A 19,004-nucleotide genomic window follows, 5' to 3' on the forward strand; every position below is an offset into this window, starting at 1 on the left:
GGCACTGCTTCCTGGACTAGCTCTTATCCCCTGCCTGTCTGCTCCGACTGTTTTTGTTTTATTAGCTCTGTCTGTCTGCTATGTTTTTAACTGTGTTTTAACTTGTTTTCATTTGTTGTAAGCAGTGGCGTGCCGTCCATTAGGCGAACTAGGCAAATGCTAGGGGCGCTTGAGCCGTTAGGGGCGCCAGAGAGGGTAAAAAAAAAAAAAAAAAAAAAAAATTACAAATACGTTTGTATGATAATAGGCCTACTATTATTTTACAATAGTAGACAAAAAATAAGCAGCACAACGTCTTAAGTCTTTAAATAATAGTGAAATCATTTTCTAATTCTGCCTTTCTGGCTGCCTGGGCTGCAGCACTTTCACCATGGTCCCTAATCCATACCACCCCACCCCCTGCGCGGCCGCGCCCCCTTCTACCTGCTCAGAGCTTTTTCCCAGAGTGGGGGAAGGGAGCTGGAAGGTGGGTGCTGAGGGTGCTGCAGCACCCCCTGGTGGCAAGAAATGGGATTTTCGAAATTGTTGGATTTGGCTGTCTTGTGTTTATACCACCAACAAGATGCATTAAAAAACAGTTGGGCTTCCCAGCTCTAATCTTATTTCATACGCTCTCTCTTCAAAAGTGTTTGATTTTCATCATAATCTGGTTTTCCATAATAATAATAATAAGTTCAGTGTTTATGCCTGTGTTGCTGTCTGTTGTAGTGTAAAACGACTAAAGGGAGAGCAGGTGCTTACATAAAAGTGAGTGAGAAAAGGAGAAGATACTGAATAATGACATCACAACAGTATAATCCTAATGTTAATTTAAAATTTAATATTCTTCTAAATATGGATGAAAGTCCAAAAAACGTCACCTCACAGCACTGAGAGTTCCTTCCTTACAGCACCCCCTACCTAACAGTACTTCCAGCGCCACTGGGGAAGGGCCATTCTGAGCCTGCACTGCAGTGGTGGATTAGCTGCGATATAATTTTTATTATATTTTCTTTGGGGGAGGGGGGGGGGGGGGGGGGGGCACCAGCAAAAATCTTGCCTAGGGCACCAACTTGGTCAGGCACGCCACTGGTTGTAAGTAACTTTGTATTTATTTTATCCCCTACCCCCATGCCTCAAAAGGCTGTGCCTTCTGCCACGTCGCTGTTGTAAATAAGAATTTGTTCTTACTTCTTAATGACTTACCTGGTTAAAGGTTAAATAAAATAAAAAATAAAATAGCAACATGCACAATTAAGATAACAGCTCGAGGCTATTTCAGGAAATTATCTTACCAAGGATGATCACAGGAGTTACCTAGCTGGGAAGGAATCAAAGGGATGATTATTCATGATGAGCATCACACTACCAGTCCAGTATTATTAGATTTCCCTAAAGTAAAGTACAATTAAATGAAAACGCATGTTTGAAACCCTATAATAATTAGAGATTCACTTCAGTTATGTTTATAACCCCTATCACACAAGCATGTCTCAAAAGGCTCAACTGTTGCGTCACTGATACTACAACATGCAGGGCTCTTGTGCCTCACGTGCGCCATGCTGTGTCAATCTCTCCCCCCTCATCAGGCACGCACACACGCACACACACACACACACACAGAGAAAGATGGAACTACAAAAACACAACGCTTTTAATTCATGTTGAGTGCTTTCCACGTGTTCAGAATCATTTTATTTTGAAAATCCGACTGGAAGGCGTATTGTTTTTATCGCTAGTCTAACATGACTGTTTGAAGCCAGTCAACCATCAACCACCAGTCAAAGCCGATGGCTTTGGATTTGGAGATCAAGCTAGCATCAGTGCTGCTGATGGCAGCTGCCTGCGACAGTGTTTTGGTATCAACCTTGTTAATCTCGCTATATTCTTCATCACAGCGGGGCATTACCCACTGTGTGGTTCATTACCCATTTTACTGACGTCCTCACTAATCACACGGCTAGCTGTTTACATGGCTAGCTAGTTATTAGCATAGCTCGCTGTTAGCGATCATGGGTGTTCTCTCTCTCCCTCTAAGATGTAGCTTGCTCGTAACATTACTTATTTGCGGGAGTGTGCATGGGATAAAGTCTCCCGCTAGTGTTGATGCCCAGTGTGATGGCACATGGCAGAGAAACGTGTAGCTGCGTCGCGTGTAACGTTAGCAGGCATTGATTTTGAAAGCAGAAAAACACAAGTAGCCTAAATATTCACAACGATAACGTTAGCTTAGCAGCTGATTGAAGCTTGACTTGCTTGAACGTGGCCTAGCGAACTCAACATTAAACAAAAGCAAGTTAGCTCATGTTAGGCCCTGTGTCCACCTAGCTTCTTTTTCCTACGTTAAAAGCTGGGAGTGCGCTGGGGAACGCTGATCCCAGCGCACAATATACAAGGAAGCAGTCTGCAAGTAACGTTAGTTCAGCTTGATAGCTGACAGCTAGCAAGCTAACAACACAGGTAGGCTACGCTATTAAAAGCAGTAAGCACAACACTCACGCTGCATGGGGGCTGACTTTACCGCTTAACGCTGCAACACTACGCTCTCCCCCCATTGGAAACAATTGAAAATAGACGCTGGAGCTGATGAAAAGAAGCTAGGTGGACACAGGGCCTTAGCCTGTAAGCCAGATGCTGTCTTAGTAATAGCCTCATATAGCATAAGATAATGCAGCCGCTAACGCGCGAATTAACACAGCAGGTTGAAATCGTGTACAAAAACAACACATGTTTTTGATTAATATGCTTTATCTATTCCTTATTTAAACAGAACTGAACAAAAGAGAACACTAGGCTAATTCCTTACCTCTACTGCTGTAGCCTTGTCTTCCAAGCGGGAGCAGAGAATACTTCTTTCCAAATCCGCGGGATTTGACAAAATGGAATCTCCCTACATGCAACGCGGCGTACAACCAATCACTGCTGTAGCGTCGTGCATGACGTCATGACGTCATGGCCATGGTGACGATTGGGTGATTGTTAACACAAGATAAGTAACTTCTCAGCTGTGTCTGGTCTGGTGTTGTATATATAGCGACTAGCTTGCCAACGCTAACATTCTGAGATCACTATCAATGTCATTTACTGTGACATAAGCTAAAATTGTATATTTATGTTGTGATGTTTACAGAAGCTAGCTAGCTATATGAAGTCACTTTGGCAAGATGTTACTCAGTGTGGTTCTCAAAGTGGGGTCTGGGGACCCCCAGGGGTCCTTGAGGGGGTTCCAAGGGGTCCGCAGCAAGTATTAATTTTTTTTTTCAGTAATTCCATCCATATAACACAATGACAGAATGTATGGCTATTTTGGTCATGGGTTTCATACAGTTTCTCTAATAAAACATATAATCCCAGGGGCCCCGGGGACAAAATCTTATCAAATGGGGGACTGTGGTCTAATTTATGTCCGGGTGCTTGACATGACGGTTTGAGAACCAAGTAAGTCATTAAGTTGTAAGTCATCTGCTCATGCTGGTTGTATCATGAAATGGTAGTAGTGTAACTAGCCTGTCTGTTTGTCTGTCTGTCTCACTGTCTGTTTCGTGAGGCGGACATTTTCACAGTGTATGGCAAAGCTGTCCCTGGGGTTTCAGTGGTCCTCCAGTGTGATGGCACCAGGCTCTGGCAAACTGCGCTACGTTCTCATCGCCTCCATCGTCAGGGCGCTGCCGATGGACATCATCTGCATTTGGTGGTGCTCTGCATTACCAGGTGAGTTACACACACACAGATCCTAACAAGCCTGGATGTAGTGTTTTGTGGGTTGTTGTTTTGGGCTATGGAGCCTGGAGCCTAAGGCGAAGCAACTGAAAGGTCACGTTGAATACTACTGGCACAGTCACCTCCCTTCCTAAATTTAGACAGAGGTATATTTACATCTGTCATTGTAGAAAAGTTACCCAAGGACTCAATCTCCCACAATCCTCCACACCTCCTACTGAACGGTACCCTGCCTTCACCTCACTCACCTCAATAGACCCTTTTCACGGGGGGCATTTTGTGTCGAAAAGGCAGAATAAACACAGGTGCAAGTGTCACGGGTGTGTGCGTGACTGTGAATAAGAGCGGATTCTACTGGGGAGTGGTGCTGGCCCAAACAGCATACACAGACAAGAATGGAACATTGGAACAAATGGGTTTTATTACTAAAATATAAAAAGAGAAAAATGTGCCTATTTAAAAGAGTCCAGTCTCCGTGGGACAACGTCCAGCCTCTGTTAATCCCGAGCAACTGTGTTGTCTCCCTCTCGTCCGGTTCCCCGTCCTCTCCTGACGTCTCCAGCTGACGATGAGGGTATAAAGCAGAGCAGGGCTTAATGCTTAATTCCCCAGATAAATGACAGTTCAGAAATGGTAGGATAACTCACTAGGACTGGTATTTTGGATGAGCCAAGTTAAATAGTGGATAAATGCACTGCAACCCAATTCACTGCAAAACAAATGCAATACGTCTATTGCATGTAAATCACTCGAACGTAATGTGCACGACACGCCTTAAGGGCTCCTCCTCGTTCCGTGTCGTAGTAAGCTATAGTAGTTCTGTCTGGGGTTAGGCTTGCGGGCAGACCCGCGTCGTCTGTGCACGGAGCTGGTCACAATCAAAGATAAAACAATAAAAATGGAGCGGGACTTAACTGAAGGAGGGGGGAAGCGCACCTCCACCCCTCCGCTTTCCCACGGCGTGTCTCCCGCTGTCACTCCTGTTCTCTCTCCCTCGCAGCTCGTGCGAGATAGGGTCGCAGCGTTCCTCCGGCTACTCCCACACTTCCAGGCTCAGGTCGGCTCGCGCTCAGGTCTCAGGTCGGCTCTGGCTCTCCCGCTGCCACAAGCTCTGGCTCCTCGTGTCTGTTCTCGCGTCCGTCCCAGGCACAGCTGACACACTGATTCTGCCGCACACTGACTCTGCCGCACACTGACTCTCTGTCTCTTGGTTCGTCTGGAGGAATGGCAGCTGAAACACAAAGAGACTGAGGAGCCCTTACCCCACCTGCGGCTCACAGTTCATGGTGGAGCGACTTCCGGGGCCTTCACCCCCTCTCCCTCTCACCCGTGCATCAGCCACGGTGCGACCTCAGGTACGCGAGGGAGAGGAGGTAGCTTGGCCATCCCAGCCGAAGCCGCTCCCACCAATCTTACCTAAACCGCAGGCAGGGCTGAACACTGCTCCCCAGCTCCGCCATTCCTCCTCTCGACTCTGGCACGTCAGTCCTCCATGTCCAGCACGGCTCTCTCTCCGACTCTGTGTGTCGCACACCAGCTCTGCATCTCCTAATCAACAATCGGGGGTAATTGAGGGAACCACCCACAGAGCCCCGTCCGCTAATCACAGCCATTTTGCCCAGAATAATTTAGAAAGTCCCGCGAAATAGAGAAACTCCCCCTACAAACAGTGCCACCCCCAGGTTAACCATGGCACCCACCTTTCTGCCACACACCCATACATCACCCTGTGACACAAGCAAAACACTAATGAGGGTTTCCAAATTCCAATCATGGAAGTTGGAAACCCTCATTAGTGTTTTGCTTGCACCTGTGTTTACATTGCCTTTTCGACGCAAAATGGCACCCGTGAGGAGGGTCTATTACACAATTGCACACAATCCCGACTGATCACCTCCAAGGCATGCATGTGCAACTCTTGTGGTGTAATAGTAACACGTCCATCCTGGTGGAAGATTCAGGTTCAATTCCTGGTGCGAGTGTGTGACTTGTTGGTCAAATCAGTCTTTCATTCAAAGGACTTTTTATTGTGAGTTGGACACACACAGCCCTCATCCATCCACTCCACATCCTTATGGGGTCATCCCTAAGTTCCTGGGGTCCTATGTTCCCCGGGTCCTATGTTCCCCGTTTTTGTGGGACCGGGGAACATAGAACCCTTTCTATGTTCCCTGGGAGAGGTTAGGTTTTGGGTTAGGGTCTGGGGGAGGTTAGGTTTAGGGTTAGTGAAAAACGGGGAATATAGAACCCGGGGAACATAGAACCCGGGGAACATAGACATGATCCCATCCTTATCCTTAAGCACTTAGAAATGATCAGAAAGTATGGTTGACTTTGCACATGTGTGGAATGCTTCCCTACTAACAGGTGTAGTGTTGGCGAACGCAGCCCCAGGCCTGACTCCTCTCACCAATCACCTAGGCTCTGAGTATATACGACATCCATGAGCATTGTTTTCCCTCTCACTGCTGCCATTTGCCCTGTTCAGGCTGACAAATTGGGTCCTAGAGTGCTACATTGTTTTGTTCAGATGGCTAACCCCCTGTGGGTGCTCCTGTCTGTTTTGCTGTTGTATGACTGTTTGTTCTCCCTCTTGCTCCTCATGTGCCCTGATTGGAGGTATGTAGGCAGATACTTTGGGAAAGAAGCTATATTGTGGTCTTCAAATGTTTAACTTTTAGCTTCCTTGCTGGTGACCCCTGTCCATATCTTCATAGGCTACTCGTAGACTCATTACTAACAGTGGTGAGTAGGCCTTGAGTAAACACTTTGAAATAGACAGTATTTTGTATTCAGGTGGATGACTATAATGACAATAATGTCTCTTTTGTAGGTCTCCACCTACTGCTATAACTTGTCTAATTATTTGGTTTAATCTTGTTTGTCGTTCTTTTTCTGTCTTTGATTTAGTGGAGCTGAGTGCCAGTCATCTGCGAGGCAGGGAAGGCGGGGATGCTAGTAATTCCGGGTGAGGACCCTTCACTGTGGTTAAAGACACCGGGACACATGATTGGTTCACCTGTTTGCAGTATGAGTGTGTTTAGGTTGCTGTAACTTAATGTATGGTGAGTAATGATTGCACCCCTGGACACACCCTATAGTCTGGCCTCAGCCTACTCCAGTTTTCTATTCTTTGCATTACCAGTAGCCCAATGAAATTGTAAAACAATACATTATTAAAATAGTTTTGTAATAAAATTATGCTGTTACTACTTAAATCACATATTGTGTTTATTTACTGACTGTTACTTTTAGTTTTTCAGCTACTTTCTTCAACATTCTTATTTGATGCATGGTTTTCAGGATTTTTAAACGGGAGGCTCCTCGCTACCTCTCTGCAGGGGCGCCGTATAGGGGGGGAAAGGTAGGACGATTCTAAGGGCCCTTGAAGCTGACAGGGGCCCTGTCAGCTTCAAGGGCCCTAAAAGCTTGGACACTAGGCAATTTTTTGCAGTATTAAATTATTAACCTATTGTAATAAATATACTATTTTATTCAATGTACTAGTAAAACGAATTGCTTCTTTTTGGCAAAAAAGAAAAAATCCTCTTGCACACACACCCCTTCGATTTTCAAGAAATGGTTTCTCCCTGCTGAGAAATAGGCACGCCTCCCATCCAGGCAGCGTGGTGGGCAGAGTTGCGGCTGATCAATCAGATGAGAGGAGAGAGGAGAGACCAGCAACATGCCAAAAGAAAGAGAGGAGAGAGAAAAGAAAGGACAACAGTTCCTCACGCAGTTTTATAGGAAGGCAGGTGAGGTGAGTGCTGGAATGGTGCAGCTGCTGTCTGCCTGTCTCTGTGTGAGGCGAGGCAGATAGGCTACACTCTGCCTGCCATGTTAACCTAGAGAACTGTCTAGTCTGTCCCGCGCCATCTGAACATTTATTCAACTTTTCTTAACTACTGTATATAATAATAAGTAATAATAATAATAAAAAAATAAGAAGGATCAACACAATTTATTTGTCCACATAATGACCATCATATGAAAGGAAAAGCAGCCCACAAATGACAGCCAATGAGAAAAGGAGAACATAATGATATTAAGACTGAATAATGATATCACAACAGTCTCATGCTAAACACTCCTGTTGGACTCCACATGTGTATCAATATTATTTCTAGTCATTAGTTGATAGTATTTCTTTGTTCCCTCTGGTGTATTCAGAGCAGAGAGAGAGTATGATGATTCAACAGGGATGGTGGTGAGATGAAGGTGGGTGAGAAAAGGAGCAAATATTGATGGTTAAGACTGAATAATGACAACACTACAGTGTTATCCTAATATAATTTAAAATGCGATATTATCCTCTAAATCAGCTTCAAACAGCCCAAATTTTTCGCCGCCGCCCTTCGGACGCCGGCATCAGTGGGGCCCATGCTATGTCCTGTCATGGGGCCCAAAATCCCTGGCGGCGCCCCTGCCTCTCTGACTACTTTTGTAAAGTCAGTGAGGTACATGGCTACTCCACAAGAGGAAGCACCTCCAACATTGTTCCCCCCAAATTTAAAACTTTAAAGGGTAAATGTACCTTTTCTTACTCAGCAGCTATTTTATGGATCAAACTCCCTTAGAGTATAAAGACCCTTAATTCCAGGTTCTCTTTTAAGCTTGCCTTGAAAAAATGGCTGGTTGGCTCCCAAATGGGTTCCTAACCTTTTATTTTTTTTCTTTTGTCTCCTGTATGGTCGCAGTTTTTAAACCCTAGGTAGGTCTTTGATTTATTATATGAGCTGGTCTCTATCTTTTTATTTATTGATTGATGCATTTTTTGTTTGTTATGTAAATAACCATTCAGTCAATGACTAATCAGTCATTGAATGTATGGTTGTGTGTAAAATGTTTTCATTGTTTGTGTTGTTGTTGCCCGCGCACACACGCGCTCTTACCTGTATACATATTCACTCCACTTGTCCCACACAAATGACCACATGGAAACAAGCCCTTGGGCTTTATTGTGTTTTATTCCTTTTGATCAATATTTTTTGTTGTATTGTCTTGTACAATTCTGCTATTATTGTATCAATAAAGTTATCAATCAATCAATCAATCAATCAAAATAAAATAATTTATTTTGAATCATGTCTCTGTCCCCTCAGTTGGTTTTCTATCTTGTTCATATATCAAGTTATTTCCCCCTCACTCCGCCACTATTTGGCGCAGTCGGCATGGATCACTGTTAAGGCAGAGACATGTAGTCATTTTTAGTTTGTATACCGGTTCATTCTATTACATGTAATTGTACTGTAATGGTTTGTGTGTGGCAAAACGGGAGTAGGTCCTGGACGGATCCCTCAACTGCCAACCAGTGCTCTCCTAATCTCTTCTGCTCTGTTTCCTCATGGAGGAGGACAAATCTGCTCGTATGGTGCCCATCTACAACATATTAAAAGGGCGGAGCGCTACTATGTTCAGAATACCTTTTTTATGATTATTAATATGACATAATTAAAAAAAATCTATTTTTTTTGTTTTTTTGGGTATATGTACGTGTAACCACTCTATTGAGTGTAGAATTTGACGAGAAATCCAACGAGACCACTCCCGCGTCGATCCGGGCACCGGAAGTGGTCGAAACGCGACTTCCGGTATGTGGGCGTGGTTTTGACTTCCGTTTTTTGTGGGCGGAAAGAGGAGTGTGAGAGGAGTTCCCACAAGAAATTTCAGCCCCCTAGGACTTATAACCTAGGAGTTATAAGCAACCCTAATTTCAAGATTTTTAAACGATTGCGCCTCGATAGCTCCTCCCCCCTGGGGACCCCCGGTCCCATTTTCACAGGGTGTACTCTATAATAGGGGGGCTACAAGCTCCAACCGAAATTGGAGCGCCAGGACCTCCAGGGGAGTTGATTGATTGCGAAGCTTTCAGACTGATGGAAGGTGTCAGGGTTGTACAGCCTGACAGCTTCCATCAGTCAGAAGCCCTCGCTATCAATCAACTCCCCTGGAGGTCCTGGCACTCCAATTTCGGTTGGAGCTTGTAGCCCCCCTATTATAGAGTACACCCTGTGAAAATGGGACCGGGGGTCCCCAGGGGGGAGGAGCTATCGAGGCGCAATCGTTAAAAAATCTTGAAATTAGGGTTGCTTATAACTCCTAGGTTATAAGTCCTAGGGGGCTGACATTTCTTGTGGGAACTCCTCTTGAATTATGGATTCAGCTGGCAAAAAACCGGAAGTTTTAGCCAGATGTTCAAATATTGAACTGCATTTCTACATCCAAGAGGGGTCGGAATTTGACGTACAGATACTGAACCTGATTTGCACATTACGCAGATGTCTAAAAAAATATCCTAGCCAGACGTTCAAATATTGAACTAAATTTCCACATCCAAAAGGGGTCATAGTCTGACGTCCAGATACTGAACCTGATTTGCACGTCGAGCAGATGTCTAAAAAAATATCCTAGCCAGACGTTCAAATATTGAACTAAATTTCCACATCCAAAAGGGGTCATAGTTTGACGTCCAGATACTGCACCTGATCTGCACGTGGAGCAGAGGTCCAAAAAATTACGTTCAAACATTGAACTATATTTAGACATCCAAGAGGAGTCGTAGTTTGACGTCCAGAGACTGAACCTGTTTTGCACGTGGAGCAGAGGTCCAAAATATGACGTACAAATATTAGACTACTTATTTAGGTCCAAGAGGGGTCGTACTTCGACATCCAGATAGTGAACCTGATCTGCACGTCGAGCATACGTCCAAAGAAATGACGTTCAAATATTAGACTTCATTCCTACATCCAACAGGGGTCATACTTTGACGTCCAGATACTGAACCTGATTTGCACATCAGTCGGACGTCCAAAGAAATGACGTTCAAATATTAGACTACATTTCCACATCCAAAAGGGGTCGTACTTTGACGTACATAAACTGTACCTGATTTGCACGTCGAACAGACATACAAATAAGGTCCTGCACCGACCGACGCAATATAGACATGATATGCACGTCTGGTGGACGTCTCATGTTTGCTGGGTAGTATGTTAGTGAGAATGGAAGTGAAAAAAGTCTGGTTGACTTTAACCACCTGTACGGTATTTGTGAGAAATGAGTGGTACCAATTAATCAAATGTGGATTAAAACAAACCAAAAATCCAAGGCTTTCATAACAATAGGAGTTAAAGCCACAGGACGATAATCACCAGGTTCCTTAGGACACGTTTTCTTCTTTGGAAGAGGTGTTATATGTGAAGTCTTCCACTTTGTAGGAATTATATGAGTGTCCATGGAACACTGAAGAATAGGCTGCCACACAGCTGCAAGCTCAACTGCAAACGTTTTCAGAATAAAGGCACTGAGATGATCTGGTCCTGTGGCTTTCCTCTGATTCAAATGTCTAAAAGTGTTCCTCACCTGCTCAACTGAAACATCAATTATATCAGACTGCACAGGTAGGACTGAGCTGATGATATTTCCAGCATGATCTGAATTGTTCCCTTTATCAAACCTAGCGAATAAACTGTTCAACTGATTTGCAAAATCGGCCTCATTATCTGCCACCATTGCTTTCCGGGTGGTTGACAGTCCAGTCATGCTTTTCATGGTGTCCCATAACTGTTTGGTATTTTTGCTTTTAAAAAACTTTTGTAGTTGTAGCTTATGTGCCGTCTTTGCATCTCGCAGTTTCCCCTTTAAATCTTTATCTATACACTTTAATTCTCCTATGTCCTTGTTCCTGAAGGCAATTTTCATTGTTCATCATTCATTAGTTATGTACATGTTGTTATTTGGATATATTTGTATCTCCTTGGTTGGTATCACTGACTGTACACAAAAGTCTATGTAGTCTGTTGTTACTGTAGATGTCTCATCCAAGTAGTCATGATGAAACTACTCCCACATAGTAAAGTCATGCCTTTAGTTCTTCTATACTGTCAGGTGACCACACTCTGATTATTTTTCTCTCTGGTTTGTTGCTCTTCAGTTTATAAGTTGGTACAAGATGGACCATTCTGAGTTAGCTATTGGTGGTCTTATCGTTGACACATATGCTCCCTCCACGTTTACAAAGCATTTATCCAAAAGTTTATTCTTCCTTGTTTCACCCTTCACATACTGCTTAAATCCTGGCATTGTTATGTCCAGTTTGCATTGGTTCATGTCTCCAACCACAATTGCTGGGGCTCTGGATGTTGTTGCTGCAGCGTGTTCAACAGTAGCTGCTGCTCGCGTCGCGTTGCCATTGGGAGGTGTGTAGACAACAAACAGCAGCACGCATCCAAATTCCTTCTGCAAATAGAAGGGTCTCAAAGTCAGGTACAAGATCTCAACGTCTTTATCACAAAACCTGCTGTTCACGGTGTACTGACGCACCACCGATCGTTAATATATATACACAGATCCTGCCGCCCCTGCTTTTTCAGGAGCTGATTTCTCTGTCTGCTCTCACCAAAGTGAAGCCGTCTATTTTACAGGCGGATTCCGGTATTGCAGAGTGTACGTTTCCGTGTAGCACAGCAATGATGCCTCCCGGAAGTCTGAACAGTACCTCTTATGAGCGCAGATCTCGTCCATTTTGTTGTTTATTGACTGCAGGTTTGTGAGGATCACAGATGGAAGTGGCCTTGTGTGGCTTGCTCACAGTCGCCTCCGCCTCTCCTTCCTTGTTTCTTTCACCGGCCTGGTCTTATCGACTCTGGTGGGATGTGGATAGGAGCCCTGGTGTCAGCATGGACCACAGTCCCGTGCAGGCAGTCCCCTGAGTTGCAGAATATCTTGCTTCAAGCAAGGTTTCTCTGCTGTATACGAGCGCATGCAGGGCGAATACCCCACAGTCGACAGTCTCTGTCCACACGTCAATCCATATTCCAGCGTGTCTGTTGCACTTGCAACCACAGTCCCCATAACAGAGGACAAACAATCTACCATTTGTACATAAACATACTAGACGACATTCAACATAATGTTCAAACAAACTGGCAATCAGCCAGCAGCAAGCACACTCACCGGTGTTTAAGAGTTTAGGTGCACGGCACAGGAGAACAGTTGAAGGAGAAGGAGAGCCAGCACACAGAATGTCCTTTCTTTTGTTTATTCCAGTTCACCAAACAAACACGAACGTCTCAGCCTAATGGTCTTCTTCAGCGTGTAGGAGCTGAAGAAGAAGGCCATTAGGCTGAAACGTTCGTGTCTGTTTGTCCAATCAAATTGCTCGGCCGGAACTACCTGTTGTATAACATAAAACAAAGAGAGAAACAGAACGCCTGTACACAGTTCACAGCACCGGAAGTCAAACCTTTACATGTATTGATGCTTTAAGCTGCTGGAGTGTTCTTGAGCAAGACACTGAACTCCTTCCAGCTTCAGGGAACTGCTCTGCAGCTGAGCCTCAGATCTCCTTTAATCAAAGGGTGAAGACATCAAGTGAGCAGTATTCAAATTAAACTGTGATTGGTTTGTGAACTTTGAGCTAATTCTATTTCACGGATTTATAGGTGGATTTGAACTATACAGAGTTCAGTTGTAAGGTGGAGAACCCAGTCAGTGAGGAGGTCAGCCAACCCATCAGCAACCCACTCATCCCCAGTGAGTTACCTCACTTTAACAACACATTACATGTTACATCTCTAAGATTTCACTTTTGTTCTCGGTGACACCTATGGCCATTCTGTCATCAGAGTGTGTGTCTGTCTCGTGTGTGTGTGTGTGTGTGTGTGTGTGTGTGTGTGTGTGTGCGTGCGTGTGTGCGTGCGTGCGTGCTCTCACTGATGTCATCAGTGTGTGTCTGTCTCTTGTGTTTATGTGTGCCTGTCTGTCTCTTGTGTCTATGTATGTGTGTGTGAACAGAGTTCCTCAAGAATACCATTGCAGTTATTCAGTCATATTGTGATATGATACATATTTGCTTCTCTAACATATTCTTTATGATCATTATTTTCCTGCAGTAAAAAAAGAAAAGGAAGAAGAAGCAGGTAGGTACCTAAATTACTCATATTTCTTCCTGTTGATGCTCAAAGTGTTGCTGAAATCTGACAGACAGAAAACTGTAATGCCAGCAGAGGTGGAAAGTAAGAGGTATAAGTAAAGACTACTTATGAACACTTTCTATGTAAGGGTACTTTACTTGAGTATTTCCTCTTTTTTCCTTTAGAAATAAAACATCTCTAAGACTTTCTATGCACACATAAGGCTTATTTCTCCCACATTTTGTTCACAAATGTGTTTAAATTTGTTTTAGTGAGCACTATAATCCATTGCCCTGACAGCTGTCAGGGTTTCTTAAGGCCCGCACCAACCCAACCCGTTAAGAGAGCCAGTCCAAACAAAGGTTGGGGCTTGAGCAGAACACACTACCATGTATTTAATATTAGGGGCTTGCTTAAACAGGAAGATGTTTAATAAAACTAAGAATATGTTGATGTTTATTATTATTATTATTATGACGTGTAGTTCTTAAGCCTGTGGAGAATAACGCAGTATGCACGATCTGATCACTCTTCCTTAAATAAAGTTTGGGTAACCCTTTATTTTACAGGTACCCTAGTTACATATGAACTATTTGTAATTACACATGAACACCAAAATGTAATTACACAGTAATTAGCAATAGTTATAAATTACGTTCATATGTAGTTACATTGTAACAGACCTGTAAAATGGAGTGAGTCTGTTCAACTGTAGTTCATATGTAGTTACATTGTAACAGGCCTGTAAAATGGAGTGAGTCTGTTCAACTGTAGTTCATATGTAGTTACATTGTAACAGACCTGTAAAATGAAGTGAGTCTGTTCAACTGTAATTCATATGTAGTTACATGGTACCGGACCTGTAAAGTGGAGTGAGACCATTCAACTGTAGTTCATATGTAGTTACATGGTACCGGACCTGTAAAGTGGAGTGAGACTGTTCAACTGTAGTTACATGGTACCGGACCTGTAAAGTGGAGTGAGTCTGTTCAACTGTAGTTCATATGTAGTTACATGGTACCGGACCTGTAAAGTGGAGTGAGTCTTTTCAACTGTGGGTCATATGTAGTTACATGGTACCGGACCTGTAAAGAAGCTCCGGGCTGGGACAGAGATTGCTAAAACCCAGTGGTGGATTCGAACCACTGAACTTCTGATTGCAAAGCAAGCGGCTTTAACCACTCAGCCACGAGGGCTTTCCAAATTTCATGGTGGAGTTTAAGAAGATAACTGTATGTCAGTCAGATGTAGTTGCTGTCACTTCATAGCTTTGTTATTATACACAGAGACTTGGGGGAAAATATTGATACTTTATTTAGTTGTAGGTATGATTTTGTCGAGAATTCCAATACAAAAATTATAATAAGTATTGTATATATACAATACTTATTATAATTTATTATAATTTACTTATTATATATATATATATATATATATATATATATATATATATATATATATATATAGTATAAGTATTGTAGATATAGAGGTAACAGTGAAACAATAATCAAAATAGCCATTCTTCTACATTCTAATTGTTAGCTTATTGTAAATGAATCATTTTCCCATCAATTTCCCAATTTCTCAATTTGTTGGGGACCCAGTCGAAGCCCCTCAAAGACCCCTTTGGTCAGCAGACCCCCGGATCATCTCTCCCCAAAGTCTATACCCCCCCCCAAGTCTATAAATCCCCTATTTGCTAAATAAATTGTATGCACTGTGCTCTAGAAACATTTAGTTATATTTAAAGATTTTAAATGGCACAGTCACACTGCAGAAATGCATTCACATTAATCAATATTGCCTGTCTTTCAAGCTACAACTAACAAAGTATCAACATTTTCCCCCAAGTCTATGCTTATAATAACCAGAGATGGGAAAAGTACTGACATTCTGTACTTGAGTAGAAGTACAGTTACTTGTGTAAAAAACTACTCCGGTAAAAGTAGAAGTACTGATTCAATTATTTTACTCAAGTAAAAGTAAAAAAGTACAGGCTCTGAAATGTACCCAACGAGTAAAAGTAAAAGTATTTTTACCGTATCTTTCTGAATGACTGAACCTCACATCATAGAATATAATTTGAGGATAAAAGATCCCCTACAAATATTTTACACATCTTAAAACTCTACTTTAAATAGTGTGCTATGGTTTTTCCACACAAAAAAACCCCATTAAAATCATATCTAGTCCTCCCTCAATATTTCCATGATATATGAATGTGCAAATAGTTAGACAAGTTTAACTGCTGGATAGGCCTACAAGGTGTCCCTTACAAAGTGCAGAATCACAATACTCGAGACTGATATGATACTGATACCTAATGGATAAGGAACTGAATGTCCACAGGTTGATCACATTCACAAATTCAAGGTTTATTATTAAGACAGAACTGTCTCTGGTGTTACACCACCATATTCCATATTAGCTGAATGTTGACAGTGCACAAACTGAATGTAGGGAGCGGTTATTTAAAAAAGAACCCTTGGAAAAGCCAGATGATTGGCAACTCTGGAAGCAGCGAGATGAAAATCCTCCTCTCCTGGGAGAAGACTCGAGGTGGGAGGAGTGAAGAGGAGCAGGGCGCTTTTCCTGTTAAACTTTCCTCAGCTTTCAGCGCCCAGAGCGCTGCGCTAAAAAAAACACCACCAGCTTTTAAACGCGATGAAATGCTTCTTGAAAGAGATGCGCGCTAAGCGCGTATTTATAGAGAATGAATTGCAAAAAGAGGAGCGCTAATAAGTGCTGGCTGTCTGCACGGCTCCTAATGTCTGCGTGTGTCTCCCCTCAGAGAAAATCCGTGTTTCTCTTCTTTGTCCACGCCCCGGAGGAGTGCCAAGTCATACTATTGGCGGAGCTGGAATGAGCTTTTATCAGCGCTGGGAAACTCGTCTATTACTTCTGCTCCGTTCTCCCGTTTCTACTCGTTTTTGAATTACATCCTCGTGCATTTAAACAAAAGTAACGAACCTGTTTTGAAAATGTACACAAGTAAAAGTACAGATACTTGTGTTAAAATGTAACGAGTAAAAGTAAAAAGTCGTCAGAAAATTAAATACTCAAGTAAAGTACAGATACTCGAAAAATCTACTTAAGTACAGTAACGAAGTATTTGTACTTCGTTACTTCCCATCTCTGATAATAACAAAGCTAGGAAGTGACAATTACATCTGACTGACATACAGTTATCCTCTCAAACTCCACTAAGAAAGTTGGAAAGCCCTCGTGGCTGAGTGGTTAAAGCCACCTGCTTTGCAATCTGAAGTTCAGTGGTTCGAATCCCGACTGGCTTTTAGCAATCTCTGTCCCAGGCCAGAGCTTCTTTACAGGTCTGGTACCATGTAACTACAGTTAAATAGACTCACTCCACTTTACAGGTCCGGTACCATGTAACTACATATGAACTACAGTTGAATAGACTCACTCCACTTTACAGGTCCGTTACAATGTAACTACATATGAACTACAGTTGAATATACTCACTCCACTTTACAGGTCCGGTACCATGTAACTACATATGAACTACAGTTGAATATACTCACTCCACTTTACAGGTCTGTTACCATGTAACTACATATGAACTACAGTTGAACAGACTCACTCCATTTTACAGGTCTGTTACAATGTAACTACATATGAACATCATTTATAACTATTGGTAATTACTGTGTAATTACATTTGGTGTTCATGTGTAATTACAAATAGTTCATATGTAACTAGGGTACCTGTAAAATAAAGGGTTACCAAAGTTTGCTGTGAAGCGTTTGTACAGAGGCATGTTTTTGGTTTTACTTATTCATATTATACTTGCAGTTATCTAGGCAATGTTGATGTTTCTATTAGTGAACAAATAGGTAACATGTATCATCGCGTTAGCATTATATTCACTAAATCTTGCTTCAAACGACCCAAATTGGGCTTCAAACGGCGCGTCGGCCCGTATTGGCCTGGCCTGCTTGGTATAAATGCCCGGCCTGAATTATGATCCCAGTCCGCCCCTGCATGTGTGTGTGTCTTATGTGTCTATGTGTGCATCACTTTGTGTGTGTGAGTGAATTTATGACATGACTGAGTACCGCAGGGATGACATATTTTTGTAGGCTTTATGCAGAAATCGGCCCCATTTTGGTTCATCAGTGGAAAAGCCTATGGGGTTTTAGAATGGGGATTTCACTTAAATGCATAAAATACTGTAAGGTCTGTCTGTGGTTAACTCATTCTCTGCCAGGGTCATTTCGGTCTGTGTGCTCCCAGTGCCAGGATTTTGAGCATATTTCCTGATCTTCCAGGACCCACAGAATATTCTGTGCTAGGAATAAAATTACACAACATATCTCACAATAAAGCAGAGACTCTCTTCTTACCCCTTGTAAAAAAACTGAAACTCTACCATGTTTCCTTGTTTAGTTACAAGCAGTGGAAGTTAGCTTGTTTTCACTAAAAATGCCCTCCTCGGAAGAGAAATAGGAGAAAAAGAGGTTTTTAGTGAAGGACACCGTTTCAAGCAGAACTCTCTTTTGAGCCTTTTATTTTTTGCCTCAGTGACACATCAGACATATACAGTATTTGTTTTCCCAAATAAAAAAATAAAAAATAAGAGAATGTATTTGAGGGAGCTGTGTCGGTCCATCCCGCCCAGTGAGCGGCTACAGAGAGAGAGAGAGAGAGAGAGAGAGAGAGGCTGGCCCCTGGGGTTTCTTGACAGATGAGGCTTGGCCGCAGCCTCCTTGCTGCAGTATTGTCAGTAAAATGGAAGAACCTCAGAATAAGTTGGAACCTATTTCGAGACATGGTCTTTCCGAAATAGGTGGTGTAGGACTACACACAGGACTGGGACTAGGACTGGACTGCGCCTCCATCGACTCAGAGTCTGAAAACACAAAATATCAAAGTATGATAAATATGTGCACAAAATCAAATAAATAATTTACTTTTACAGTTGCCATGTGGATTTTTAGCTTAGCTTGATAAAAGCATAAACAAATGGAACCAATGAACCCTTATGTGGTCACACTCACACACTCTCTCTCTCTCTCACACACACACACACACACACACACACACACACACACACACAGGAATAACGAGTGCTGTAACGTTACCTGCTGTCACGTTACCTCTCATAACTAACGTTAGCACAGAAGATCACACAATAGCTACGTTAGTGCTGTAAACTTTGAAATGTTTATGTGACACAGACGGCTGTGTGTGATCATTTCATCTCAAACGCGATACAAAAAATAGGCTATTTCTTACCATCGTCATCGCTCTCTCGAAGTGGCACCCATTCCCTCCTCCTCCGATTCATCTGTGTCAGACGGATCAGAACGCTGTGAAGGGGAGCCTTCGTCGCCCTGGCGCTCCGTCGTGGAGCAACAACAAAATAA

At 42.9% G+C, this 19,004-nt stretch overlaps 1 protein-coding gene across 1 annotated transcript in view; it reads left to right on the top strand.

The window, feature by feature from the left end:
* LOC310797409 (uncharacterized protein) overlaps positions 1 to 19,004 on the top strand; it is a gene marked incomplete at its 3' end in the record, with an annotated part of 90,493 nt that overhangs the window by 25,079 nt on the left and 46,410 nt on the right. The window contains exons 5-6 of the mRNA XM_083659778.1: positions 13,146 to 13,236; positions 13,596 to 13,622. Of these exons, the coding sequence (XP_083515904.1) occupies positions 13,146 to 13,236; positions 13,596 to 13,622 (118 nt within the window). The remainder of the gene's footprint in view (positions 1 to 13,145; positions 13,237 to 13,595; positions 13,623 to 19,004) is intronic.

Source organism: Poromitra crassiceps, assembly GCF_964638095.1.
Source record: "Poromitra crassiceps genome assembly, chromosome: 23".
In the NCBI taxonomy this organism is placed as follows: domain Eukaryota; kingdom Metazoa; phylum Chordata; class Actinopteri; order Beryciformes; family Melamphaidae; genus Poromitra; species Poromitra crassiceps.